The sequence below is a fragment of the Dipodomys merriami genome, unplaced genomic scaffold (genome assembly GCF_024711535.1).
Source record: "Dipodomys merriami isolate MVZ:Mamm:240054 unplaced genomic scaffold, mDipMer1.0.p SCAF_9, whole genome shotgun sequence".
NCBI classification, from domain to species: domain Eukaryota; kingdom Metazoa; phylum Chordata; class Mammalia; order Rodentia; family Heteromyidae; genus Dipodomys; species Dipodomys merriami.
This window is the reverse complement of record NW_027206512.1, coordinates 13,457,297-13,484,420: the sequence shown is the minus strand read 5'-3', so window position 1 is coordinate 13,484,420 and position 27,124 is coordinate 13,457,297. Positions and strand designations below refer to the sequence as shown.

Below are 27,124 nucleotides of genomic sequence, written 5' to 3'. Positions count from 1 at the left end.
TAAACGACATTAAGGTGGGCTGAGTTGGTGACTTTTTAGCCCTGAGGCTGAAGCAGAAAGATAGTAAATTCAAAGTCAGCTTGGGCCATATAGTAATATCATCTCTCAAAAACAAAGAAAAGACAAGAGGCAGGGAAGAAGGAAGGAAGGAAAGAAGGAGGAAGGAAGGAAGGAAGGAAGGAAGGAAGGAAGGAAGGAAGGAAGGAAGGAAGGAAGGAAGGAAGGGAGGGAGGGAGGAAGGAAGGAAGGAAGGAAGGAAGGAAGGAAGGAAGGAAGGAAGGAAGGAAGAAAGGAAGGGAGGGAGGGAGGGAGGGAGGGAAGAACAGAAGCTAAAACAATTATCTATATCACATTAATCTCTTTTCAGACCTACTTTATTTGACCAAAATTTTCAGTGTCTTAGTATCAAAGTGACTTTAAGAAACAAAGACAGGTACTGTGGCACACACCTATAACCAACACTAGGGACAGGGAGACATACGGATAGGAAGTTCAAGGTTAGTTTGAGGTGTACAGTGAGATCCTGCTCAAAGAAAAAGAAAAAAAAGAAAAAGAATGAAAGTTAAAAATCACAAAAATTGACAGCAAAAGATTGATGTGTAGAAGTAAAACAAGGTAGCAAAATTTAAGTACAGACAAGAAAATATTTTTAAGTTTGTACCTACAAAGAAAATTAAAATATTTAGAATTTTTAGTGCCAGTTAGATTATAAAATAAGTAGTAAATTTTCATTCTGATGAAGTAACACTTTCTGAAAAGCAGAATACAAATCCTATGTCATTTAGCCAAACTATTTAACCACAACATGCTGTGGTTCCTAGACTCTCCTTGTAGTGAATTCCTTGGAGAATCTCATGAAAGCTGTGGATTCTTTCTCTAGGAAAATATACATGCGTGCATTTGTGCACATAAATTCAGAACTCTACTGGGGAAGAGGGGTGGACCACAGGTTAATAACTCTGATTTACAATGCTACTACCCAGTTTATAAAGTACCAGTGCTCTTGGATCAGAAGAGTCTAAATTTGTAGGGTTATTTACATAAATTTGCATACTCTATTCAATCTGCTCTACCTCTATGTTTATAAGATAAATTATTTAGTCTAACCTACCACAATAGTATCCAAATGCAATACCAGTGACATAATATACGTAAAATCCTTTAGGAGGATTTTAAGCCAATCAATTTAATCACATCTTACCAGGAAAGCACAGTTAATAACAACCTGACCAAAATGAAGATTGTTGTCCCATAGGCTTTCTTACAAAAAAGCCAGGGACACCTTGGCTTGGGAAAAAAAAAAAAAAAAAAGAAGCCTCTGTACCTGATTCCCATACAGCCCTAGAATGTGATGATACTGACCTTGTAGTTTATTTACTAACCATCAAAGCTATTCTTTCATTACCTTCAGAATGTAATGGTTATTTTATGAAGGCTCGTTAAATTTAATGAGATACAGCTGTGTTTATTGCCACCCTATAAAAGGAGTGGGGGGGGGGACGAATCTTCAAACTGACTCTTGCTTCTGTGGAGTACCAAAAATAAAATGTCAACTATTCTACTGTACTCAAAGCAAGACACTTCAGAATTCACCAGTCACTTCTAGGAGTTGAAGTTGCTTAGGCTCATTGTTACCACTGTTATTATTACAGCACTGCCATTAACGATAAACAACCATTAGCAAATAATGACTGAGAGCCAGACACAAAGCATATTCTCTTACTCAACTGAGTTGTGCCCTAAGACATATTGTGAAAGAAGTGCCATTTTCACTTCATCTGGAGCCTCACTATAGTCTAATATTAGGAGGTGGGATGTGGCCTGATGAGAACCCTGGAGGAAAAGCAAAAGAACAAGCCTGGACCCCAAAGTCCCAAAGTGGAACCAGAAGTAAACTTAGGAAGGATGGCTGCTCTTGGCAGCAAGTTCTACTTTCTATTCATATCTCACAGCTGAAGCACCTGTCTACTAAGTGACTCAGAGCTAAAAAGACCATTTTAAATTGAATGTCAACAGACAGAACTTAGAATTTACTGCCTTGTGGCCAAGATGTTTGGAGTTGAAATCTTTACTCTTTGTAGTAGTTGAGAGACTATATATTTTATATGTACCCTCACAGGATATTTTAGGCTAACATTTTATTAAAGAGAATTAAGTCCTATGTTGAATATGAGTGATGGATATATGCATTACTTTAAGTTTATCATTCAGAAAGAATTGTTTTTTAAGAGGCTGGAAGAATAGCTCACTGGTAGAGTGGTTGCCTAGCATAAGCAAGAACCTGAGTTCTATTCCCCAGTACCGAAAAAGAAAGGGCAGGAGGGAGGAAGAAAGAAGGAAAGTCAGTGAGAGAAAGCAAGGAATGAAGGGGAAAGAGCTAAAACAATTTAGAATCTTATTCTGAACTCTGACAGGCCTTGTGCTCAAAGCTTGCTCTCTGCCTAAGCCACAGCTTCACTTCTGCCTTGTTTCGTTTGTTTGTTTTTATTTGTTTTTGCTGGTCAAATGTTGATAAGATTGTCTTGAATTTGTTTCCTCAGGCTGGCTTTGAACCTTGATCCTCAGATGGAAGCCTCTAGAGTAGCTAGGATTATAGGCATGAGCCACCAGAGTCCAGTTAGGAAAAATAACAATAAAGTAGAATGCTTACCTGAAGAGTTCTAACAATTCCAAAATCACACGGGGAATTACCCTATTAAGCACCCACTTTTGCTAACCTAGTCTATTTTCTGGGAAGGAATCTACTCTCTAGGAATGAGTCTCTCACACATACACAAACTGTACTTTGGAGAACACAAACTATTTCATTCCAGAGCCATAGAAATTATTTAACACATTACTTTATCCAGGAACTAAGAGAAACTGTTCACACCTTTCAGTTGCCAAAAAGAATTTTCCAATTTAGTTATGGAGATCAGGTAGGCTATTCATTCAGTTCTATTTGCCGTCATATATTTTAGGAGACAGTTTTCATTAAACACTAAGTTATCATATTTAATACTTGGCTCTTACACTTGTAGTTTAGGTATGAAATGTCACTATTGTCACACTATTCTTATACACCTGTTTTAAACTTTCTAAAAGACAAAAGATGGCAATTAAGATTACAGGATAAGGAGTGTGGTTTGTGGAGTGCATGAGTTTGCATCCCCATCCATGGCACTGTTCATCTTGGACACCTCTCTGAGCCTCACTTAGTAGCCTTGTCTGTAAAATGGGAACATAACAACTCTTACTCTGTAGAGCAATGAGTAAAATGAGACTGAACTATGCCACATAGCATGTGGTCTAGAATGGGCTTAGAATAAATAACAAACTTTCCTATAGAAAACTGAAAACTTGTATTCACCAAGAGCTACTTTTACCATTCTGAGAAATGAGCTAGAATCTCTAAGGAAACTTTGAAAGATAATGTAAGCTTGTCTGTGCTTATTTAGATGAAGTTGAGTAAAAGTCTATTCCTGTTTTAATGCAGTGATCTAATTAACCTTTTGCCAGTATTAAAATGACCTTGAATTGGTCTTGTGACCCCAAATACTTAATGTTGTTGACTTTAAACGGGCTTTTTGGAGATGGTCAGAAATAGCATCTGGTGAAATGAGCAAAAGGTCAAATTCATTTACTTTGTAATAAATAGCAAATACATTTTGCATTAGCTGCTTACAAATGGGAAGAATTGCAGGAAATTCATTTGTCTGAGCAAGAAGCCAAGGTATTTTCTAAGGAGTTCAGAATAAATTTTTTTAAAAATCCAAAAAGACTCGCACTTTGGTTTGAGGGTCTCACATCACTTATTTTATACTAAGAAAAGATTAAATTATTCATTTTTATAAACTAAAGAAATACATTTCCAACTAACATTAAAATGAAGTAAAGATGAATCTAATTAAACAACACCGATTTATCATCATAAACCTTCCAGTGTCAGGCAAAGAAATCACTGAGCTACAGTGAAATGGAAAAGATAAATGTAGCTTGTGAAAATGTCACAACTGAGGGACTGTATGATTTCAAAAACTCTTTCTTGTTTTACAAATGCTTATGCTTCAAAAATCAAAATTCTAGTAAAAAATTTCTTATTACCCACAAACTTTAGGGTGAATAACTTGGTTATGGCAACAGAGTCACATTTAGAAGATTAGTTGCAAAACAGAACCCTAACCATCAATAATACTGCAGTGTTTTAACCAAAACCAGCAAATAGCAATCCATCTGATTTTGTGTGCCCTTTATTGAAATCTTGGTGAGTTGGGTTTTGTTTTTTCAGATTATTAACAGAGCAAAATTTCTTCTATTTGCATCATTCTAAACTGAGGGAGGGTCACTGGTAAGAGTCCTAATTATTTCTGAGGTAGAAGAAGTAGCCATATCTTTATATTTAGCCATTCCATTCATCAACTTACACGTTCATTTCTGTCTGAATAGGACAGTAAAAGGAAGACACAGAAACATTCAGGGATGCTGTTAATATGTGAGCAGTCTGAAGTCTTTATTCAAAATAAAATCAGGTTCAAATGCCTGCCTGTCCAATATTGTTAAGAAAGATTTATAAGGCAGCTCCTTATTGAAAATATATCCAGCATCTCCTGCTTTCCTATAATAATTGTTAAGCTATTTAGTCAATATTTGGCTTCTGTATATAGCTACCCACATTATGCAGCACTACTTTATACCTCTAGTGATCACTTACAGCCTCAGTCCACCTCATATTCCTCTAAGTTCAAATGTTTACCTCCACAGCAGGCTCATTCCGTTGTCATTTATATCAGTTATTGGTTACAAGCTGAACATTCTGATCACTCCATTATTAATTTTTGATTGTCCCAGATCATGTCCCATTCTTCAATTGGTGTTTCAAAGCCTAAACCATTTCTTCCTACAAAAACCATAAATGCCAATTATTTACAGAGCATTATCATTTGTAATGTCCTAATTATTTTACATAATCAATAACATCAAGTCCTTTTTTTTCTTTGGGCCTTTCTGTTTATTTACATTTTATTCCACACACGTCAGTTTCCATCAAGAGCAAGACCAATTTTCCTGCTCTCAAGACAATCTTAATTCACTATAAATCTATTTGTGTTCACTATGCAGTTGGACCCAGTTGGTTAAGCTGATATAATCCTGGCATCCATGTCTTGCTTTGCAAAACAAGACTTAAATACAACTCCAAATGCTATGCTGAAGATGGCCATGGTGACTTGCAGGTGGTGTTTTATTTCATTATTGTTATTTTTGTAGAAGTCTCTGTTTATGATGTGATGCATTTGGACCTGAGCACATTAGCTGCATTATTCATTGGGTACATTTGTCAGAACATGCATGTGTATAAAGAACTAATGATCCATATTAAATTAATGGCGCTATAAAAAAGAAAAATACTCCATACAAGCAGCTATGTCAGAAATTACAGACTTTGATAAACCATAGAAAGGACCTAATCAGATGAAGCATTGGACTGTTCTATCTCCAAAATTACATTTCTAGAAATGTACTTGTACACAATGTTGGTTTTATTAAAACAAATTAATTCAGTCATTAAGGAATCATAAGGCAAATGTCTCATAAGTCAGGACCTCCAGTGTAACAAATTGATTAAATGACTGTGTAATAGTCTCTTTAAACAAATCTAGTGTAACAAGTTAATAGATCTGCTCAATTACCATGCTGGGGTGATGAGGATGTGGGCGCCTCTCTCATTAAATCTGGAGGATTGTTCTTAGGAGTTTTCTTACTTTTCTGTTTTCCTGTGTAAGCTCTGTTGTGTTTCGAATTTGGGTTTATGTTTAGGCCTCTAAAAATTGATTGTTCTAATGGCAATTGAAAACAAAAAACCTGAATTTTATACTGGTCATTCTCTAGTGGGTTTGTCAGCTCCCTCTTTCTCCCTCTTTCCCTTCTTCCCTCCTTCTTTCCCTTCCTCCTTCCCCACTCACCTCAAGCCGTGGGCGGCATTATCTGCGAGACTACAGGGCACCACCCAACCCCCACACCCATCTGGCTTTCTCTAGCAAAATTTCAGCTATGTGTTCTGACCATAGAAACTTGGGCCCCTCTGAGCTCAAAGTGAGGAGGGCAGGCAGAGCGCACAAGCTTGCCCCTAGCCCCGCAGCCTTACTTATCAGCCACGGACTGATTCCATTGGACAACTGTCCTCGGATTCTGTGCATTAGACGGAGATCTAGCAAGCCAGGGGCCTCCTGGGCCTACTTCACTCCTTCTCCGCCTTCCCACCAAGCCTGGAAGGAAGCTCCGGTCGTAGTAAAGAATTGGGGTGGGGCGGAGCTCCGGTGATCTTACCGCCAGACTTGGGGCTGGAAGTGTGTGTCGAGGAAAGACGTGGTGGAGGTGTGGGCGGTAACAAGTGAAAGAAATCTCACTATTTTGCTCTCAGAAAATCAGAATCCTCCTCGGTGGTGACTTACGTTGCATGGAAACGGCTTGCGGGCCGAGTCTGGAAGCTAGATCCGGGCTGGGACAGGAAAAACGAGCCTGGGACTGCCTTTTCCCAGGTGCTGGTGTTGGTGACACTCTCTTGCCCAAAGCTGGAGGTGGGGGGGGGGGGAATCTATTACCCCACTACCATTTTGTTAAGTGTTTGCTCCTACGCTATGACCCTGCCACTTTATCTGTTGGTTTTTATTTTCTGAGTGCATGTTACCCATATGTTACTCTAATAGTTGCTATAATTCTTGAGCAATGGGGCTCGTATTTTACGGGGCTGAATTAAAAAGAATGCACTTTAATAAAAACCTGAGCAATACACTAATGGCTTGACATTGATGTATTTGCATAGAGATGAATTATACGGGCCCGCTTGACACGACTTTTAATAAATGATTGAGGACGTTATTATGGGGATGCACTTTGGTGCGTGTTAACAGGTTATTTTAGTGCATCCGTAGCCAAACCTGCGCGCAATACAGTCCTACGCTCAGGCGCAGGGTACTTTTCTGTCCTACGTCTCTCTCGTGACATTTATTGGAACCCGCACGGTCCCCATATTACGATCTGAAGCTACATTTTTATTAACCAGCAATAACGTTAACTGTAGATGGAATCGAGAATTGAAAAGAAAAATGAGCCCCCTTCCATATACCCTCACCCACATTAGACATCAAGGTAGTCAATAATGATCGTTTGATGCAGGCGTCCTCTCATTGAAAGTCACTGAGTGCTGGCTGTGATCGCCTAGAACTGGGCAAGAAAGGCCGGAACTGTGAGACAAACTGCTGACCAGTAGCGAGGACAAACCGATTTAGAAATTACCAACGGAAAGCAGGCAGTTTGTTGGCAGCTCATGCTCATGATCCTGGCTACTCCGGAGGTTGAGATCTGAGGGTAGCAGTTCAAAGCAAGCCCGGGAGGAAATGTCTGTGAGACTCTCATCTCCAATTAAACACCAAAAAAAAAAAAAAGCCTTGAAGTGGAGCTGTGGCTCAAGTAGTAGAGCATTAGCTTTGAGCAGAAAAACTCAGGGACAGCACCCAAGCCCTGAGGTCAAGCCCCATGACCGTTAAAAAATTAATAATAATAATAATAATAATAAGTAGTAGTAGTAGTAGTAGTAGTAGTAGTAGTAGTAGTAGTAGTAGTAGTATAGAAAATAAATTATCAGCGGAAAGCCGGGCGTTGGTGGCTCATGTCTGTAATACTAGCTATTCAGGAGGCTGAGGTCTGAGGTTCAAAGCCAGCCTGGGCAGGAACATATATGAGACTCTCATCTCCAATTAATGACCAAAAGAGTCGACAGTGGAGCTGTGGCTCAAGTGGTAGAGCGCTGGCCTTGACGGGGGGGGGGGGGGGGGGGAGGGGAGAAGGACAGTGCACAGATTCTGAGTTCAAGCCCCGCCAGTATTAACAACACGGGGTAGGGAGGGGGGAAGAGGCAGGAGAAGAGGCGAATTAAAGAAAAAGAGAAACTGCCAGCGGATGCGGAGAAATCCGGGGACGCGGTCCGCCCAGGTCTGTGGGTGCTGAGATTCAGCGCGGTCCCTAGGTACTTCGGGGTACATTCAGAGGCTTGCTTGCGTGTGCATCTTTCTGCGTTCATTTATTTTCACCACGTATACCTACGACCTCGCAGAACAGAAATAAGCAACAGACAATTTATCCTTAACGAAGGCGACCCTGCTTCCCCTCCCTCTGTCTTTGGGGCGCTGTGGAAATGTCCCCCCGCCCCCCGCCCCCCGCTTGCGAGTTATCAAAGCAGGGAAGCCGGCAGCGTGCCAGAGAGCAGCGCGCGCGCGCGCGACCTTGACCCACGCACTGCGGGCGCGGTGCACCCGCAAATCTTTACCTCTGCCGTGGAAAATGGAGCGTGGAGTCGGGAAATCCCCCACCAGAAGCCTAGAAGAGTATAGGTGCAGGAGACAACAAAGGTGGCGGGCGGGTGGAGCAGGGCGTGGCGCCCCCCAGGCTCTCTGGGGCCAGGCGCTTTTCGGGCGATCTGCGTGCCCTTCCGAACAAGGGGCTACCTGCGCCCGGGAAATCTGTTGTGAGCCGCGGGGATCGTCTCCCCGGGCGCCGCGCCGGGGCGTGGTGCGTCCTCGCGGCGCGCCACCCTCCGCCCTGGCTTCCCAGGCTCTGCCGGAACAGATGTTTTTGTTCCTCGCGGGAGATTTGTAACTGATGTTCCGGACAGCTGGAGGACAGCGCTGGCAACCTGTAACGGTTCTAGAACATACCTGGTGGGAGCTGCGGAAGGTGGGGGAGTGGAATGGGCAAGGGACAAGTAAAATAAGTTTGTGATTATGAGGACACGTGTGTACGTATACTGCCCTGAAGACATCCCTTACAGCATTTTAGATGGATGGATCGATGGATGGATGGATAGATAGATAGGTAGATAGATAGATAGATAGATAGATAGATAGATAGATAGATAGATAGATAGATAGATAGATAGATAGATAGATAGATAGATTAGATAGATAGATAGATACCAAGTCCAGTATCTTTGTAGCTGCTTTTTACAATCTCAGTATACAACCAAGCGAGGAGAGAAGGCTGAAAATTACTCTCAGGAAACCCGCACAGAGGGAGCAGAGAAGAGGGCCCAACCGTGCCCCATACTGCCCCTGGTGCTCCGGTGTCCCTTGTCTATATGCTGTAGTTCCACGATCTCCAAGCACTCAGCCTTTCCCTAGGATGCGTGGCCAACCACCTAAGTTGTAGGTTCGAACACCAGCAGGGGCCTACTGGGAAAATAGCCACCAAGCCAAGGCATGCTGGAGTTACAGTTCCAGCCCAGCATGAGGCGGGGCCGGGGGGGGGGGGGGACGGCCGCAGTGGACACCTCAGTGGTACCTGAGACGTGTATTCCCTACCTCCAGGTGGTGCACGTGGCATCTGAGGCGAAGGCTGGGTCCCCTAAACTCAGGCTAAAGCTAAGAAGATGAGGAAAGGTGCACACCCCAAATTACCTCTCCACAAAGCTTCTCCATCCGGTGCTTCCCGGAGAGCACTGCCCGGAAAGAGGGTACTAAGGACTGCCAGAGCCTCGCCAAGGCGACTCTTGAGCCCTCTGGTCCTGGGGAAAGGAGTGCACTGAATGGTTCTGAGGAAAGGTGCTGTGCTCGGATCTGATCCGTGGGGCAGGTGGAACCACGCCTCACACCTGCAGCATACGCCCAGCGTCTCAGCGATCTGGGAGCCCACATTTGCCAGCCACGTCTTTACCCGGATGTGTCTCAGATCCTAAGAATAGTTCATTAGGGAACATGCCAAGAGACAGAAGAGGAGGGAACAGAGAAGGAAACCCTGAATCTGACACTTCCGAATTCTCCGATCTTTCGCTCCCCAAAACACTGGAATGCTTCTCAGAGTTTAATAGTGTGCATAAACGAGTTCCCTAAGAACTCGTTCAGTGACTGCGTCCTCAGTCCACATTATCTAGATAGAAGGGTTGCAAAGGAGGAAATATGCCAAGCACATTCTATAAAGCAAGAGCCAAGACTACAATCGCGCTTCTGCACCTAGAAGGACCTTTGGGAAAGTTGGAGAATCTGCAGCCTCGGTTCCTTTGGGGATGGCTGCAGTCTCTTCCGGCGTAGACAAAGGACAATGAAGACATCCGAGGGCGTGGCACCTCCTGGCTTAAAGGTCTCCCTAAGGAAACTAACTTGGATGGCAAACATCCAGTGAACACCCAAGGACCACAACCCTCGGATCACCCAAGAAGGAAATCCAGCCACCAGATCCTCCACAGAACCGCCCAGGCCTCCTCAGGGACAGAAATTAGCTGTTCTTCTAGAACAGGTGCCCTGGGCCCGGAGGTGTCTCTGTGTCAAACGCAACCCTTTTCAGTCCAGCGAAAACGAATTTCCCTCTCCACTATTATTCAGGAAAGAGGGTGTACTATTTCAAGGGAGGCTTGTTTGTGTGAATACCTGGTGAGAGGCAGAATCTGAGAAAGAGCTTCTTAAAAGAAGCTAGCTTTCTATCCAGCTGAATAAGACCAAGCTAAATAAGACAGTCTAGATCAAGCTGTGTCTGTGAGCGTAGAAGACCACCCCTAGTGTGGTCTGTATAGGAGTTAGGGCAGGGGATCTCCCTGGAATTCCAAGGGACTAAGGCTGACAATACTTGCTGTGCTTTTTCTAGGCTATCCTTCACAGTGGGGGTGGCTATTGCCTTAAGTTCTCACTGCAGAAAATACAGTGCAGAGGATTGAAAGATGATGCCTTTACAAGTGGAAGAGCATGTAGCTCAGTAGGGAAGCGCCTGGTTGAAGAGAAAAATGGATTAAAAGAAATAACTTAGGGAGGGGGCTGGGAAGATGGTTCAGTGGTAGAGTGCTTGCCTTGCTTGCAAGTGGTGCTGTGGCTCAAGTGGTAGAGCACTAGCCTTGAGCTGAAGAGCTGAGGGACAGCGCCCAGGCCCAGAGTTCAGGCCCCATGACTGACAAAAAAAGGAAGGAAGGAAGGAAGGAAGGAAGGAAGAACTTAGGTGCAACCTTGGCAAACAGATTCGATGGAAGCTGACTTCAGCCTCCCACCAAGACTCTCCCCATCTTCCTCAGGATCTGTGCCAGCCCAACCCCCACACCTAACACATACTTCCAAAATCAGTTGCCCACATTGGTCCCTGAATCAGACTTCTCAGGCACTGAAAACAGTGTGATGCAGATATGGAGGGTGGTTCCCAGATGCTCCCAATCTTACTTAGAGAATGAGAATCCTGTGAAGTAGGAATCCATAGTTAAAACACAACAGAATCCTAATATTTGTGTATGTATCGGTACTGGGACTTGAACTCATGTCCTTATGCTCTCACTTGGCTTTTTCACTCAAGGCTAGAGCTCTATCACTTGCATCATACCTCCACTTCTTATATTTATTTTATTAACCCAAATCTACGTCCCAAAGAAAACATTGCTGGAAATCTAAGGCATTGTAGATCCTCTGGTGGACTCAGTGGAAGCCATGAATCTCCACTGTAATGGGTATTATAAGTAGCCAGTATATCGTTCTTGTTCTGATTTGTTTCTTAATGAATGATTACAGTGCAAGTGCCTTGTGAAGAGTACTATACATTACACAGTGATTTTGCTGAAAGTTTATATTTTAAAGTAACTATATTTTCAATGAATTGATATCAATTTTTTTTTTTAAAAACTGAGGCTGGGTGCAGGGAGCTTATGCCTACAATCCTAGCTACTCTGAGATATGAGGATCAAGACTCAAAACCAAAGAGGAAGGAAAACCCATGAGACTTAAATTTTTTAATGTCTCATTGTTATTGTTATTATGAAGGTGATATGCAGAGGGGTTACAGTTACATAAGTCAGGTAAAGAGTACATTTCTATTTGGACAGTGTCACTCCTTCTCTCCCTCCCTCCCAGTTTTTCCCTCCCATCCCCACCCACAAGTTGTATAGTTCATTTTCAGCCAACTCAGCAGTGAGTACCACTGCTGCACTTGTTCACCCTTTGTCTTTCCATTGCTGTGCCCCATAAAAGTCTTCTCTTCAACTTAGTACCCAAAATGCAGGAAGTGAAGCTGTGGCTCAAGCGGTAGAGTGCTATCCTTGAGCAAAAAAAAAAAAAAAAGTGCATAAATAAATGTATTAAAATATCCTCATTTGATCTTCAATTTCACCCAAAGGAAATCCTTCGTTTTTTGGTTTTTGTTTTTGTTTTTTACTTAAGCCATGCCTATGTATTTTTTTTACAGAAATTTGTCAGGTGCGTACATATTTTGTAAGATATAGAAAAGATGCCTAAAAACCTGAAAACTCATTCTCTCTTTCTAGAAGGGGAGGACGGAGAGGATTGTGTTGAAGGTATTTCCATACACGCATACAATTTACTTTGATCCAATGCACCCCATTGCTGTTTCTTGTCTCCTCTCCCCCATTCTTAAACACTTTCTATGGGTTTCAGTTTTTAAGAAGGTATATGAACTACTTTGGTCATGTAGTTCTATACTTTTTCTAATACCTTCAAGAAAATGGATGTGATGTTGCTTGTCACACGCACTCATGAAGAAGAAATATCCTGAGTACCATTATGCCAGGCACTGTGCAATGACTACAAACTACATAGCATTAACAAAGCACATGCAAACATATGCCCTTGCAGATGGGCTGTTCTAGGTTTCAGTTTTCCAAAAGCTCTGTCTAATATGTTGTCACCTATTCTAGCCTTCCAGGTTTATCTCCAAGCAATGAAGAAACTATACAGCACTATACAGTTTAAAAGGCAAGTGTCCACCTGATTATTGTCATAGTCCTTCCAGGTAGAGAGACTACGGCTGCCTGGCAGTCGCCTAAGTGTGCTGAAAGCAAGGGTCCCTGAAGACATCGCCTCTGCCTTACTTTCTCTCTAATGGAAGTTCATGACAATGTGCTGAGTTCATGTTTCTCAGAGTCATGTTTCTCTGAATAGCAACACAGACACTAAGAATGCTCCTAATCCAGGAAAGGCCAAGTCTTCAAGTGCATTTGCTACTTTGTATGTTTTTTCTGGCTTCTGGACTTCTCTCTGCTTCAGTTATATTGGCAGGGGGTGTGCAAAAAGGTTGTAGATGGACAAAGAAAAAAGGCCTTCTGCCCACCAACTTCAATTGGCCAATAATGCCTGGGCTCACACACTGCAGGATCTTGCCTGGTTAAGAGTTGGCTCCCTGATATAAGAGGGGTCAGTCTTCTGCTCTTCTAAGAGTTTGCTGCCTCTCTCTCATCCTCCAACCCAGGAGTCCACAGCAGCTTCAGCACTGATCACCCACTGTCTTTTACACCTGTCTTCTTCACTTCTCAGAAATAAAGTCACAGCCATAATTGTCACAGGAAATGCCAAGAGCAAATTCCAAATACTCAGCCTGAACATAAAATGCAAGATCCCTTCTATCCATTTGTGTGTGTGTGTGTGTGTGTGTGTGTGTTAAAGATCTCCCAGCTTCTAAGTAGGCAGAGGGAGTGTGTCTCTGGCTGTGCTTTGTGGGGAGAAAAATAGTGCTGGCCTATGAAGCCTCATCAGCTGCTTTCCATGGCATGAGCCTGCTTCAGGAGAAAGATTGGTTGTGACATATCAAAGCAACTTCACACCTATACTATGGGATATAATCATCAACTTCAGCATTTAGGTGTCACTTTTGCCACTTGAGTTTTACAACCTTTGTGAGTCAGTCTTTATCATCAAGATGGTTTTGTGGGAGAAGAAATAGAAGGTTGTTAAAGTGAAATGGTTTGCCTGGGGGGTCAAGATGTTGGCAAGAACTAAAAGTCGGCACTAAAAGTCTAGCCCTCTGGCTTGGCTACAGTTAACCAACACCAGGCTTCCCTTGACACTCTATAGGGTCATTCTGGTGGCTTTTTCCGATAACTTAAGTAGTCACGGAAGCGGCTTTCCTCAAGAGTCTTTACCTTTAATACACTACTTTTCCTCCTGAGAACAAAGATAACTCTGTTAGATACTTAGTTATCTTCACTAAGTGACAAATTACTTGCCGAGTTAATGGCTTGAAACAATAAACCTTTTATTATCTCCTGCAGTTTCTGTGGGTCAGGAATCCTGGAGAACTCGGCTGAGTGATTCTGTCTTGGAGTCTCACACATTAAGATGCTGTCCCCATACTAGCCAATGGTCCTGCAAAGACCTTCTGGGAGGGGAATGGGTAGAAGATGTGCTCCTAGATTTTACCTACACTCTTTGCAAATTGGGCAAATTGGGCAGAGGCCTCAGCTCTTGGCCAAGTGGACTGCTTCATAGGACCCTCTGAGTTAAAAAAAAGAACAAGCAGCTGACTTCCCTCCAGATTGAACAATCTAAGCAGAAGCAAGAAGAAAAAACTAAATGTGTGTGTGTGTGTGTGTGTGTGTGTGTGTGTACCAGTCCTAGAACTTGAACTCAAGAAGTAGGCACTGTCCCTGAGCTTTTTCAATTTTTTATTTATTTGGTTTTTTTTGTTTTTTGTTTTGTTTTGTTTTTTGTTGGTCCTAGGGATTGCACTCAGGGGCCTGGGTGCTGTCCCTGAGCACTTTTGCTCAAGGCTATTCCTCTACCACTTTTAGCCACAGCTCCATTTCTGGTTTTCTGGTGACTAATTAGAGATAAGAGACTCAAGGACTTTCCTACCTGGCCTGGCTTTGAACCATGATTCTCAGAGCTCAGCTTCCTGAGTAGCTAGGGTTACAGGCGTGAGCCACCAGCTTCTGGCATCCCTGAGCTTTTTATAGCTAGTACTCTCATCACTTGAACAACAGTTCCACTTCTGGTGTTTGGTGGTTAATTGTAGATAAGTGTCTGAGTGACTTTTCTGCTCCTGTGCCTTTGGATGATGATCTTCAGATCTCAGCTTACTGAGTAGTTAGGGTTAAAGGCATGTGCCACTGGTGCCAGACAAGCTTCACTTTTCATGAACAGCAAAACATTAAGTAAAATCATATTTAGGAAGATGATGATTAGATTTCATGCATAAAAAGGAATGTTCAGAAATACTTAAGAAAATAAAACCTCTTCAGCTAGTGAGGCTTTAAGTTTCACATAAAGAAAATAACTTCTTTTTTTTCCATTTTATGACTGCCTTGGTTGCCTTGGTTGCTCAAGACAGCAGGTCTAAAAGGAGCCCTTTCTATAGCCATGACTACTGTTATTGATGATGGTGGTTAAGACTTCTACAGCTCACTGTGTGCCAGACACCATCCTAAGAACTTTATTTATTTCATCCTCCCAACAGCTATTTTCATCCTTAATTTATAAAGGACAATGTTGAGGCACAGAGATCAACTCTGAACCAAGATCACATGGTCAAGGATAGAGCTGTGATTCAGACCACAGTCCTCCCCTCAATCTCACAATTTCTATACCACTGTCCCTCTCTCCCTCCCTCTCTCTCCTTCTCTCTCTCCCTCCCTCCCCCCTGGGGTGTGTGTGTGTGTGTGTGTGTGTGTGTGTGTGTGTGTGTGTGTGTGTGTGTGTGTGTGTACTGGAGCTTTAACTCAGGGTCTAGGTGGTGTCCCTTAGGTTTTTGCTCCAGGCTGGCATTCTACCACTTGAACCACATAAGCACTTCTGGCTTTGGAGGCATTAATTGGAGATAAGAGTTTCATGGACTTTTCTGCCTAGGTTGGCTTCAAATTGCAATCCTCAGATATCAGCCTCCTGAGTAGCCAGGATTACAGGTGTGAGCCACTAGTGCCTGGCCTACATAATTCTTGATTATGGCAAAGCAAAGCTGGAAGAGTTTTCAGACCTTCTCACGGAGACCACTTGATTGTGAGAGAAAACTTGACAAGCCCTTACAGATCAAATAAGTAATACAGGGAGAAAAGAAGGCCACTCCCCTGGATAAGAAAGGTTTGCCAATTTGTTTACAGTAGCTGAGCAGAATCAAGTACAAAGGATAGGACTGATAATGATGACTTCAGAAATGACTACAAACCATTGAGCCATACACAGGACTCAGATGAGAGGCCTTCAAATTTGCCAAGAGCCTTTGAAGATGATTATACCGTAGGATAAAAAAATTAAGTTAATAGATTATCAGCAGCCTTAATTTTCTGTGGTTATTTGCCCATTTATTGACAATGAAGAATTTCTTTTGCACATATTATCCCAAAAAACGATTACAGAAATAAAAGGACTTTGAATAATGGCTTACTTCCAGATTTTGCTCTATCTGCCAAATATACAGAATTATTAATTATGCCTTACTACTTCTTTTGGTTATCCCCAGAGAGAGGCAAAAAAATATTAAAGAGGGTGTAGGGTTCCTCTGTAAAAATCATCTATACTTATTTAAATTGCACAGCAAAAGACTCTCTGTGATGAGGAAACTATATCTTTGAATTTATCCTTATGCAAACTAACCCTTATTCAAAGTTTATGGGCAGAGAAGATATGGATGAGGTCCTACTTCAGAATTCTGGCTAGATAGCAAACACTATGAGGACATTGTACTCTTCTTTCCAAAGTTTTGAGTGAGTGTTTTATTCAATGTCTACTTTAATGTATCTGAACAAATGATGAACCACTATGTGTTTCATCTGTGACTAATGTTGGAAAGAAGAGAAAGATGAGAGTGCAAACCCAGGCAAATCTAGTTTGTAGAATGACTAAGCCAATTGATGGAATGCTGAAGGCCACATTTCAGAAAAATACTCCATATTCCCTTGCCAACTTGCACATACCATGACTACTCACCAGGCAAGCTTTTAAATGAGGGAATTAAGGCCTATGTTTTCTTCAGAAGGATTGGGTGGGCATGGTAATTCACACCTCTAATCCCAGAATTCAGAAGGCTGAGACAGAAAGCTCACAAATATAAGACCAGACTGGGCTACCTAGCAAGACCTCCACCCATAAAAAGGAAGGGAGAAAGGGAAAGAGGTAGAAAGAAAGGGAGGGAGGAAAGAGAAGTGTTACAGTAGGGAAAATACAGTTATCTTTTAAGGTAGCCATAGAGATGCTACAAAACAAAATACACATTCTTGTCTAAAAAGAAAAAGAAGTATACTAAAGAATGGCTTTTAAAAAAAGTTATGATAGGAGAGGAGAGCTTTTGAACGTCTCTGGAAGGTAAGAGGAAGGGAACTTAATATAGCAAAATGTTTAATTTAGCCTAAAATAGTTTCTAGATGAAATCTACCACTTACCTCTGTTGTTATTACACAATCTTATTGTCAATGATTAACAAAGGAGCCACTGTCTCTTTAAGCTATTCAGTGCTAGGAGTTCCCCAGTGGAATTTTACCAGTTTGTAAGTGTGTGTGTGTGTGTGTGTGTGTGTGTGTGTGTGTGTGTGTGTGTATGTGTCCTCCAATCACCGCTTAAAAGTTGATGCTGACTTAATAACATATTCAGTTTTATATCAGATATCCTAGAAGGTTTGAAATGCATTGTCAGTAGCATGGTATTTCCATGAAATGCTGACATCCACAGTAGCCCATTAAAGGATAAGAAAACTCCATAAAATGAATGTTGTTTTTCCACCTTCCTATTGCCTCTTTGTAAGAAAAGTTTAAAAGATTAAAGCAATCACGCACTAGAAAATTGCTCATTATGCTACAACTTCTGAAAGGCAGGGATGTAGAACTTTGAGTTACAGAATCCTGAAGGTAAAGCAAAGAGAAAATAGGAGAACGGAGCTTGGATAGAGATCTGAGCAGGAGCCTTGAATGTAGTGAGGGACATCTATCTGAGCGACACATCCACGGCCCTTTCCTTTCCACTGCCACCCAAATCCCTCAAGCAGCCTTCTGGACTTCTCCTTTTTAGGAAGAGAATCTACACACAACAAAAGTCCAAAGGCTGTTCAAGCCTCCCTCTCACCACACACAAAACCTTGTTTCTCTCTTTCTCTCCTCAGCTGTTGACACTTTGTTGCCTGTAAGCGGTTACAAAAGCAGCGATCTGTCAAGTTACTTGCTGTGACGTTGTTTTGTCACAACCCCTTTAACTGTAATGGCCAGTTGGCCAGCCTTAATCAGATGCTTATGGAAGTTAATGCCATAACACATTTGAGCCAAGATGGAAAAATGACTCTTACCCTCCACTGCTGGCTGAACTGGAAAGTATTTCCGCAGCCCCTCCTCTTATGCTAGCTCTTAGTAAAGAATAAAATAAAATAAAATAAAATAAATCTACCTCTTTTTTTCCTGTTCTGCACATGCAAACAACAGAACCAATCCAACTAAGACAAACTAGGGAGCTGCCTCTTTACCCCTTTCTCCTTCACTCTAGTTTTATGGGGGCCAGTTGCAACTGGTGGCTAGCTGGAGTCTTGGATGGAAGTAAATTAACTGGAAATCTCAAGTCACTGCTGCAGTCAGCTGGAGAGAGAGAGAGAGAGAGAGAGAGAGAGAGAGAGAGAGAGAGAGAGAGAGAGAGGAGGGAGGGAGGGAGGGCAGGTGGGAGGGAGGGAGGGAGGGAGGGAGAGAGAGAGAGAGTGGACTCCAGCACAGGGTAATCTCAAAGCCTGCCTGGTAAACCAGTGGAGGGTCTGCCCTCCAATGGGTTCTTCTATGTAGTGGAGTCCAGACCATTGGTTCTCACCCTCCTCTATGCTCAAAGTTACAGGGGAAGAGTTCAGGGAGATCACTTCCACACACTTCAAACCATCAATGGCCACCTATTTACTTCCTGAAAAGAAGCCTCAACCTGAATCCCTAGTTCTTTCTGAATAGTTCAACTATTGCTTTAATTGTTGTTTTTCAAGAGCAATGTTTCTAAGTATGTTGTGGGGTTTTGTTCTTTTACCTTAGGAAGAAAGAATTAAAATTTCTTGTTGTTTTTTTTTTAAGGTATAAAAGCAGTGGGTAAAAGTGAAGAATGACAAAGTAAAAAAAAAAAAGGGTTTATATGTGGCAATGAAGTGCACATGCAGAATAAGCTTGTTTTCCCAACTTTGAGACACTTCAAAAAAAAAAAAAGGAAAGATTAAAAACAAAGAAAAGGGAGGAGAGAGGGGGAAAGAGAAGAAGACAGAAAAAGGGAGGGGAGAATGAAAGACAAAAAGAAGGAAGGATGGAAGGAAGGCAGGAAGGCTTGTTCTCATTGTATAATTAGTTTTACTAAGAAAATAGCAATTCAGAAAACTTGGAAAAATACTTAAGGACTTTGTAAACTGGAGAAAAGAAAGAACAGATTTTCATCCTTCTTTCTATACACTGTACCATCAAGAATCTATTCTACAATAATCCCCTTTAGCAATTTCACTTTGTGGAACTTGTGGAAAATGTTTTGTTTTTGAGGAAACAAAACAGACTCACTCTCTACTGCACAGGAGCCTGAAGAGTCTACTGAATTCTATTGATTTTTCTCTCTTTGAACACAAGCTCATTAACTTGCAGCACTGCAGAGATAAGAGATAACTGCTATTTCCCTGAGCCTGTACCTTAGTATCTAAAAACAAAAGGAGCCCAACATAGTGATAATAACCTTCACCTCCTCACTGTGGGATTCCCAAATACCTTTTGCCCATCTCCTGAAACTACAACAATGCTTCTCAGGACTTTCACATCTGTGAAAAAACAGCTTTCTTTAACCTCACTTTTCATTGTAATGTTTGGCAAAACCTGTCTTGCCACAAATTTTTGCAGTCCTAACAGGCAACCGGGAGGTGGGAGTCGGGGGTGGGGGGGGTGGGGGGGGTGGGAGAATGTTATCCTCAAAACAGCTGTATTGCTGCAGGAGCTCCACAGCCTCTCCCAGCTAATCGAAAAGGTGGGGGGAGGCTATCTTGGTTGTATGAAAATGAGAACTTCCCAAACTCCCCAGGGATTTCTTTGCCAGGAAAAAGCCATCAGGAAAAAATTAGACAACACAGACATCAGGAACAGCCGGCTAGCCAAGTCTTCAAGCACTGTGAGTAGGGTTGTTTTTTCTTCTATCTTCCAAATCCAGGAGAATAATCTTATACTTCCAACAACAATAATAACAATAAGGATGATGATGATGATGATGCTGTTCATGATGATCATGATGATGATATCCCATAGCAAAAGCAGGGCTTACCGCTATTTTGCCCAAGAAACAGAGATTACATTTTTTTTGTAGTTTTGACTTTTATTATTTCAGATCTCTGATGAGATCCAGTGATCTTCACCCTTTCGTTCAAGGCAACAAACATCTTCAAACTGTTTAGCTTTGTTTTTTTTTTTTTTAATTTGATTTCTCCTTTGAAACAGAAAGTGCATTACATTTAACTGGTCTTGCCAAGGGATTTCCTTCTCTTTACAAACCGAATTCCTCATATAAATTAATAAACGTTAAAGAGGCTAATATATCGCCGGTTATTAGCGGGTTTTTTTAAAAAAAGAAAACAATGTACATATTCTATAGTATTTTTTATGATACAAAACACTTTCAAATTCAATTACAGCAACTAAATGGATTTCTTTCATGTTCTGACCCAGAGCGGTTGTAACAATTCCCACCGTTTACTTTTAGCACGCATTTTTATTTAATCAGAAAGGAGTTAAATTAAATACGAGCTATTGTAGCCCCTCCCTCCCCAATACTTTTCTTTAAATCACTAATAAATACCAACAAACGACTGTGCAATTTCAGCGGAGAACAGAGAAACAGGTGTGAGCCCCCCCGGGGTTCCCACGTGTCCAGCCTCGAGTCCCGGGGGCGGGGCCCGGTGCAGGTGGGGGGGGGGGAGCGGGGGTGAGGGACGGAGCCGGAAGAGGAAAGGGGGGGGAGGGAGAGAATGAGAACATTCTTTTCTAAGTTTAAAAGAACCAGGGAGTGCGATCTATGAGTAAGTAGCTCTCCATCGAGAAGGCAGGACGTCCAACTTCTTATACCAAGTTAAGAAAACAAAAGGCGTTTTACATTTTTTAAATATTCACAATAAAGTAACTTCTAGTCAGTGTGACTCACGATTTATTTACACAGAGCCTTCAACAGGTTACTTTAGTCGGCACAGCAGTGTGTGGGAATGGGCACATTCATCCCGTGGGTGGCCCGGAGGTCCCCGGTGCCCTCAAAACACCTCTCCACGACCGGCCACTCGCTGGGGCAAAAGCAGGAGAGCAGGGGGTGGGGTATGGGGGAGCGGACTGGGCGCCTGCGGCGGGGAGGGGGGTGGGTGGATGTGGGGGGGAAGGGGTCCTCAAAGGGGCTGGGGTCCCCCGCAGGGCAGCGCGCTCCGTGGGCTGGTTTTGCCTTTCCTCAGCCCGCAGTCTCTCTCTCCCCTGCGCTCCCCCACCCCGGCCTCGACGTCTCGCTTAGAAAAATAGATATGTACATCTCAGAAAATACTTGGGGCCGCGATCGCCGGCGGGGCGCGCGCTCAGGACGAGCCCTCGGTCTCGGACGCGTGCAGCAGGAGGCCGCCGCCGCCGCCGCCGCTGGACTTGTGTTTCTTTAGCAGCTGCGTGATCTTCTCGTCGTCCGAGTTGGGATCCAGGGGCTTGTTGTAGTCGTCGTCCTCCTCCTCGTTTTCCGAGGTCCCCTTGAGCCGCTCGGTCTCCGAGTCTTGCTTCTTCTTGGCCGTGGCCATCTCGGCCGCGTGCTTCTTTCTCCATTTGGTCCGGCGGTTCTGGAACCAGACCTGCAGAAGCAGACCAGAGGAAGGGTGGGGTGGGGTGGGGGGACAGGGGGGGGTATAAGGGAATTTAAGGTCGGGAGATCGAAGCCTGACGTTCAAACCCAGGTCTGGAGGTCCCCCCGCCCCCGCCTGTGGGTCCCGCATGGCCAGCCAGATCTCCCCTATTTGGGCCTTCAAAGTCAGGCTCCATCACTACAGGTTTGTCCGAGTCACCGGTACCAACACCTGGACTGCCGTTGCCATAGTGATAGGAATACAAGTGGATGGAAGTTGTCACCAAGTGACTCCTCAGAAAAGTTATATATATATATATATATATATATATATATATATATATATATATATATATATATATATATATATATATATATATATATATATATATATATATATATATATATATATATATATAAAGCAGTGCGCGCGCCGTTTGGGGAAACTTAAAAATGAGTTTTCCTTTAAAAAAATAAGCAAAAAAAAAAAAACTTTCTCGTTAGAAAGTAGAAAAGGTTTTCCTCTTCATAAAGTCCCCCCCCCCCCCACAGAGATCTTAACTTTCCTGGATTAAGGAATTGCCTTAACTTGATCAGGAGGAAAAGACACCGCATTTTCCCTAGTCATTTCTTTTCTTTTTCACTTTTGAACTTGTGATTGTTAGACTCATTTCTGGCTTGAACCTACACACGCATCATATGTAAATTCCCTCAGTCCTCACAACCTTGCATGCATAATGTAGTTTCCAGCTAAAATACAAACCTCCACACACTCATATGAAAGCATTTAACACTTGAGTTAAAATCATCACAGTCATTTGGTGCTCTTCCTCTCCCCCCCTCCCGTCTTAATATTTCTCATTAAAAAGTAAAGTTGTAATTAATTGTGACAACAGAGAAAATTTTTCCAGTTACACCATTTTTATCATGTCCATACTTTCTAATACATTTTAATATTGTTCCTGCCCAAGTTATTCATTTTATATACAAATATATTAAGCCTATTCATATTTGACACATATTTTAACTTAAAGTGAGAAGCAACCAGTTTTCCATAGATATTGAATTAATTTTTATGCTTCTCATCCGTTATGTATTGTATCTAAAGAATCAGAATTGTTAAGAACGTTTTTTGTTATAGCTATACTAAGTCACTTCCTTGCATACAGGGATATTTACTGTGTCAAATAAAGATCCTCCAGGTCACATTGGTAGTCTCTGTACCAGCCCACTGCAAAAATAATTTTAAATGTGATGGCACTCTAATGGCCACATTTAAAAAATAACTCCTAAAATGTATTTTATATGCTGTCCAGAGGGAAATACTCTCTAGCCAGAAGACATGGTTAATATTATTCCTACTCGATTCAGAGAGCACCAGTAGAGCTAATGAGAACGTTCACCTCCAAAGAAACAAATAAAACAAACTGAAAACAAAAAAAAGAGAAACAAAAGAGATTTCTGAAAATACTGAAAATTCTGAAAAGGAAGCTATCAGACTGAATGTACTCAGCTAGTTCAGTCTCTTAATTTTCAGGGAAAGATTTCTAAAATTTGGTTTCCTAGAAATGCACTGTACAACTCAATTACCAGCAAAGTGACGTTTTAATTACAACTTGTTATAAACTATCTTAAATCTGTTGATGACAAACTTGTTTTGAACAGAATTCAATCCTATAATAATCTTAATTTCTCGTTTGGAAAATGACTATTCAAAAGAAAAAAAGAAAAAGAAAAGAACAGTTTTATCCAAGCTAATTGGTAGATCCGGTGGTTGTATTTTTTTTAATCTGCGAATTTGAAGCAATAAAAATGATTATCTACATTATGGAAATCTGACCTAACAAAAACTAGGGTATCTTCACAGAATAAATAGAAGCCCTCTACACTGGCCTGATGCATTCACTGAGCTGATATTTCGGGAATGCTTTTATTCTCTTATAATGATGACTTCCCCTAACACAAGCTGCTATCTAGATAAACCTAATTTCAAAGGCGGGGGCTTGGATCCTTTTGTTCGTCGTCGGTGCTCTCTCGCAAGACACCCAGTGCCTTTGTAAACCCCAACTCTCTTCTCTCCCCTCACTGTCTCTCCCCGTTCCTCTGAGCGCCGCCCCTTCACGGCAATTTACTGAGTTGGGGGTGTAGGACTGGACTCGCTCTCCTTACCACCTGGCCCGTCCCTCGGGGTTTCCCAGGTCCACTCACCTTGACCTGACTCTCTGTCATCCCCAGCGAATAGGCCAAGCGAGCTCTCTCGGGCCCAGCCAAGTATTTCGTTTGTTCGAAAGTCTTCTCTAGCGCAAAGATCTGTTGGCCCGAGAACGTGGGTCTCGTGTGTTTTCTCTTCCCGTCTTTGTCCAACAAAATGGATCCTTGATCTGGGAGAAGCGATAAAGGAGAGAAGAGAGGAAATAATTGGCTACAAGTGGCTCCACGGGGGTGGGAGGAGGCAAAATGAAACACACACACACACACACACACACACACACACACACACACACACAATGTTTTGATGAGAAAAGAAAGCTTGGTCCCGACGCGGTGTGGCTCTTGGAGCCCAGTGATTCAGTATTTCACTGTTTTAAACCCAACATGTTTATTAGTTTTTTTGCTTTTGTTTGTTTGTTGTTTGGGGGGTTATTTTTAAGCTGGGTGGGTGGAGAAACTGTAATTACCTTCTACTCAACATCAAGGCCAAACAGCTACAGAACCTACTTGCTGGAGTTAGCTGGGCGGAATCCAAGCCGGGTTACTTTGAGGAGTTCACCGACAGGAAAAAAGCCAGTGTCTCTCCTTTGGGTGCGCGACTGCCTTGGGCTTTTTTTTTTTTTTTTTCATTAGGAAATCAACAGTTTTGTTTTACTTTGCTTTACTTCCAACATTCCCTAACCTGCGTCCAGGCAACAAAGGCGCCTTGTTTTTTGCACACAATAACTTTAAATCGCCCCAGAGTCTAACGCCACTGGCGGCTGGAGGGGGGAAAGGCGAGGAGGCACTGTCTTTGTTGGCGACCCCTACACAGCTACCAGAAAGATACAATAGTGTCTCCCTGACACCCCAGCGGCCCCTCCGCTCACGTCCTGGGGCTTCCCAAGGGAGCTTCTCACTTGGCTCCCGCGACTTGTACACTTACTACATTCAACCTCACGAAAACAGGTTCTGAGACTTGGGGATACTTTTCAGATCTAGCCAGCAGCAAAGTAGAGCTTGGACAGGGGAACTCAGGCCGGGTCCTGAATGCCACCTGGGGGCGGCAGCCTCTGCAGATCGATTGGCCTACTCCCCGGAAAACTCCCGAGGGCTTGGGGCCACTCCCGATCTCAGGCAAGATACTTGAGGGTTAAGTTTCCCTAGCCTGGGGTTTGTAGCTGCGTAGTTCCGCACACTCCGTGTTAGGAAGTAAAGTACTAAGTGTGCTGAGACCTCACCTGCCCAAGATAGGGTGGAGGGATATGGGAAAGTGCGGGCCCAGCATGAAGGGCGGCCTCAAGCCCCCTGGCACCGCCTGGCTTGAGGAACCTCTGGCCTGTCTTCCGTAAGCGCCAGTTCGTGCAGGCGTGACACAGGCGGGGACAACCCGACCGGAGATCTGCGCGCAAAAGCATGCACTTAACCGGCCGGGGACCGCCGTGATACTCTAAGGAAGCACCGATTTGCAGAAAGGCAAGCACAGTGGGGCTGTGGCCGTCCGGAAGGAGCTGGAAGAGCGGGGATTTCGGGTAGGGCCTTGGAGGCCTTTCCCTCCTCTGGGGTCCTGGCTGGGCCGTTTGGGAAGCATCGGGGGATGGGGGGGGGTCTCACGGGAAAGACACTACGCTGGGTTGTGCAGGCTTGGCCCAGACACGTCCAAATTTGGGGGAGAGTAAGGAGCCACCAGAACTCAGGAAGGCGTGGAGCACTGGCTAGCCGCCCTGGGCCAGGCGAGAGTGTCTGTTTCTGCTACCTGCCAAACTAATGGGGCAGGCAAGAGGTGGAACCGACCCGGAGCAGGCAGAACGAACACAGTGGTCAAGGACCCGGGTCAGGGGCGATCGGTACTCACGAGGGGTGCAGGCCAGGCGCGCGTCCCTCCAGGGTGGGCTCTGCATCACTCCCGGCCAGAAGATGGGCGTCCGGCCCGGCAGTTCGGCCAGTGGTTTGGGGTACCTGCCCACCGCGGCCACAGCGGCGGCGCTGGGGCTAAAGTAGAGCCCCGGCGGCGGCGGCGGAGGGCTCAGGCTGCTGAAGCGGGGCAGGCCAGCCAGCAGCCCAGCTGGCGAAGAGGCAGCGGCCGCTGCTGCGGCCGCGGCGGCGGCGGCGGCAGCCGAGGCCGAGGAGGCAGAGGCGGACGAGGAAGAAGAGGAAGAGGAGCCGGAGGGCGAGGCGGAAGGCAGGGCGGCCCCCGAAGCCACGGGCATGGAGGGCCGGCTCAGGATGTCGTTGATGCCGTGCGGGGTGGCGGCCGAGAGCTGTTGCGGGGGGCTGCCCAGGGACGACAGTCCCCCCGCGGCCGGGGGCTTCAGGCCACCTGGATTGTGGGCACCCAAAGGCGGGGAGGGCGATGAGGACGAGGAAGAGGAGGAGGAGGAGGAAGGGGGGCCTGCAGGCAGCGGGGGGTACGCGGCGGGGTACAGAGGGGTCTTCATCTCGGCCATGCTGTGCAGGGCGGCCAGGGGCGGGCTGCTGAGCAGGAAAGCGCTCTGCCGGGTGCCCTCCATCGCCCCCACCGCTAACATCCCACGGCCAGGCCGGAGCCCGCAGCCGCGCAGCGACGGCGCCGGCCCGTTCCCCGCGCCGGGGTAGGGAAGCCGAGAGCGCTTAGGGCGCAATGGAGGTGTCTCTGGGGGCACTCGGGGGCGACCTGCCAACTGTGCCCAGAACGCTGGCGCCCACGGTTGCTGTCCGAGCTGCGCAGCCGACAAGTCCGAACCCGCCACGCGAGACGCGATGGATGGTGGAGACAATTGGGTGTCCAAAAGGGGGTTCAGCGATCTTTGCGCGCTCCCAGAGTCTTGGATTCAATCCCTAAGTCGTCTTCTTCAAGCCTCAAAGTCCGCTACTTCTCATCTTCTTTCTTCCTCCCGCCAGGGCAAGACGCAAGCAAGCCACCCCCGGCCGGTCCCCGACAGTTTGTAACAAAGTTAAGAGTCACCGAGTCTCCACTTGGATGGAAGAGGGTGGGGGGCTGGCTCGCTTCTTGGGGAGGGAGAGAAAGTTCAAAGGACGCTGGGGTCCGCCGCCACCGCTCCCCTAACTACGCGCGGACGCTCCGCTCGGTTGGCGGCGCGGTGGATTCGCACTCCGGGCCCGCCGCAGGCGGGGACGGAGCGCATCCAGCCTGCGGGGCGATCTCGCCTCGGGCGGGTTTCCTTCGCCGGGGCTGCCCGGGGCAGCCAAAAAGGGCAATGCCACCACCACCCCCGAAGCTCTGCTAGTCGGCCTTCCCCGCCGGGTCGCCGGGCGCTAGAGTTGCGATATTGAAAAGAGGGAGGAGAGAAAAAAAAACAAAACCAAACAAACAGAAACACAAAGACTTAAGTGTGAAAAGTCGGCCGACTCGCCTGCAGCCGCGATCGTCCGGCCCCCGGTGCGCGCGGGCCCGAAGCCCCCTGCCCCGCCCGGCGCCCGCTCTTGCTCTCACTCCC

At 44.6% G+C, this 27,124-nt stretch overlaps 1 protein-coding gene across 1 annotated transcript; it reads right to left on the bottom strand.

Moving 5' to 3' along the window:
* Nucleotides 1-21,246: 21,246 nt before the first annotated feature.
* On the bottom strand, nucleotides 21,247-26,215 carry Nkx6-1 (NK6 homeobox 1). The gene is made up of 3 exons (XM_070012603.1): nucleotides 25,543-26,215; nucleotides 23,706-23,878; nucleotides 21,247-21,507 (listed from the first exon to the last, which is right to left on the bottom strand). Exons 1-3 carry the CDS (start codon nucleotides 26,213-26,215, stop codon nucleotides 21,247-21,249), a joined length of 1,107 nt encoding a protein of 368 aa, XP_069868704.1.
* Nucleotides 26,216-27,124: the final 909 nt, after the last annotated feature.

What these genes read in the sequence shown, in the direction of transcription:
- Nkx6-1 (XM_070012603.1), bottom strand. Translation starts at nt 26,215, where the DNA reads ATGTTAGCGGTGGGGGCGATGGAGGGCACCCGGCAGAGCGCTTTCCTG. An exon ending in GCGCCTGGCCTGCACCCCTC is followed by an intron (nt 23,879 to 25,542) that starts GTGAGTACCGAT and finishes CGCTTCTCCCAG; the next exon opens with ATCAAGGATCCATTTTGTTG. An exon ending in TGACAGAGAGTCAGGTCAAG is followed by an intron (nt 21,508 to 23,705) that starts GTGAGTGGACCT and finishes CTGCTTCTGCAG; the next exon opens with GTCTGGTTCCAGAACCGCCG.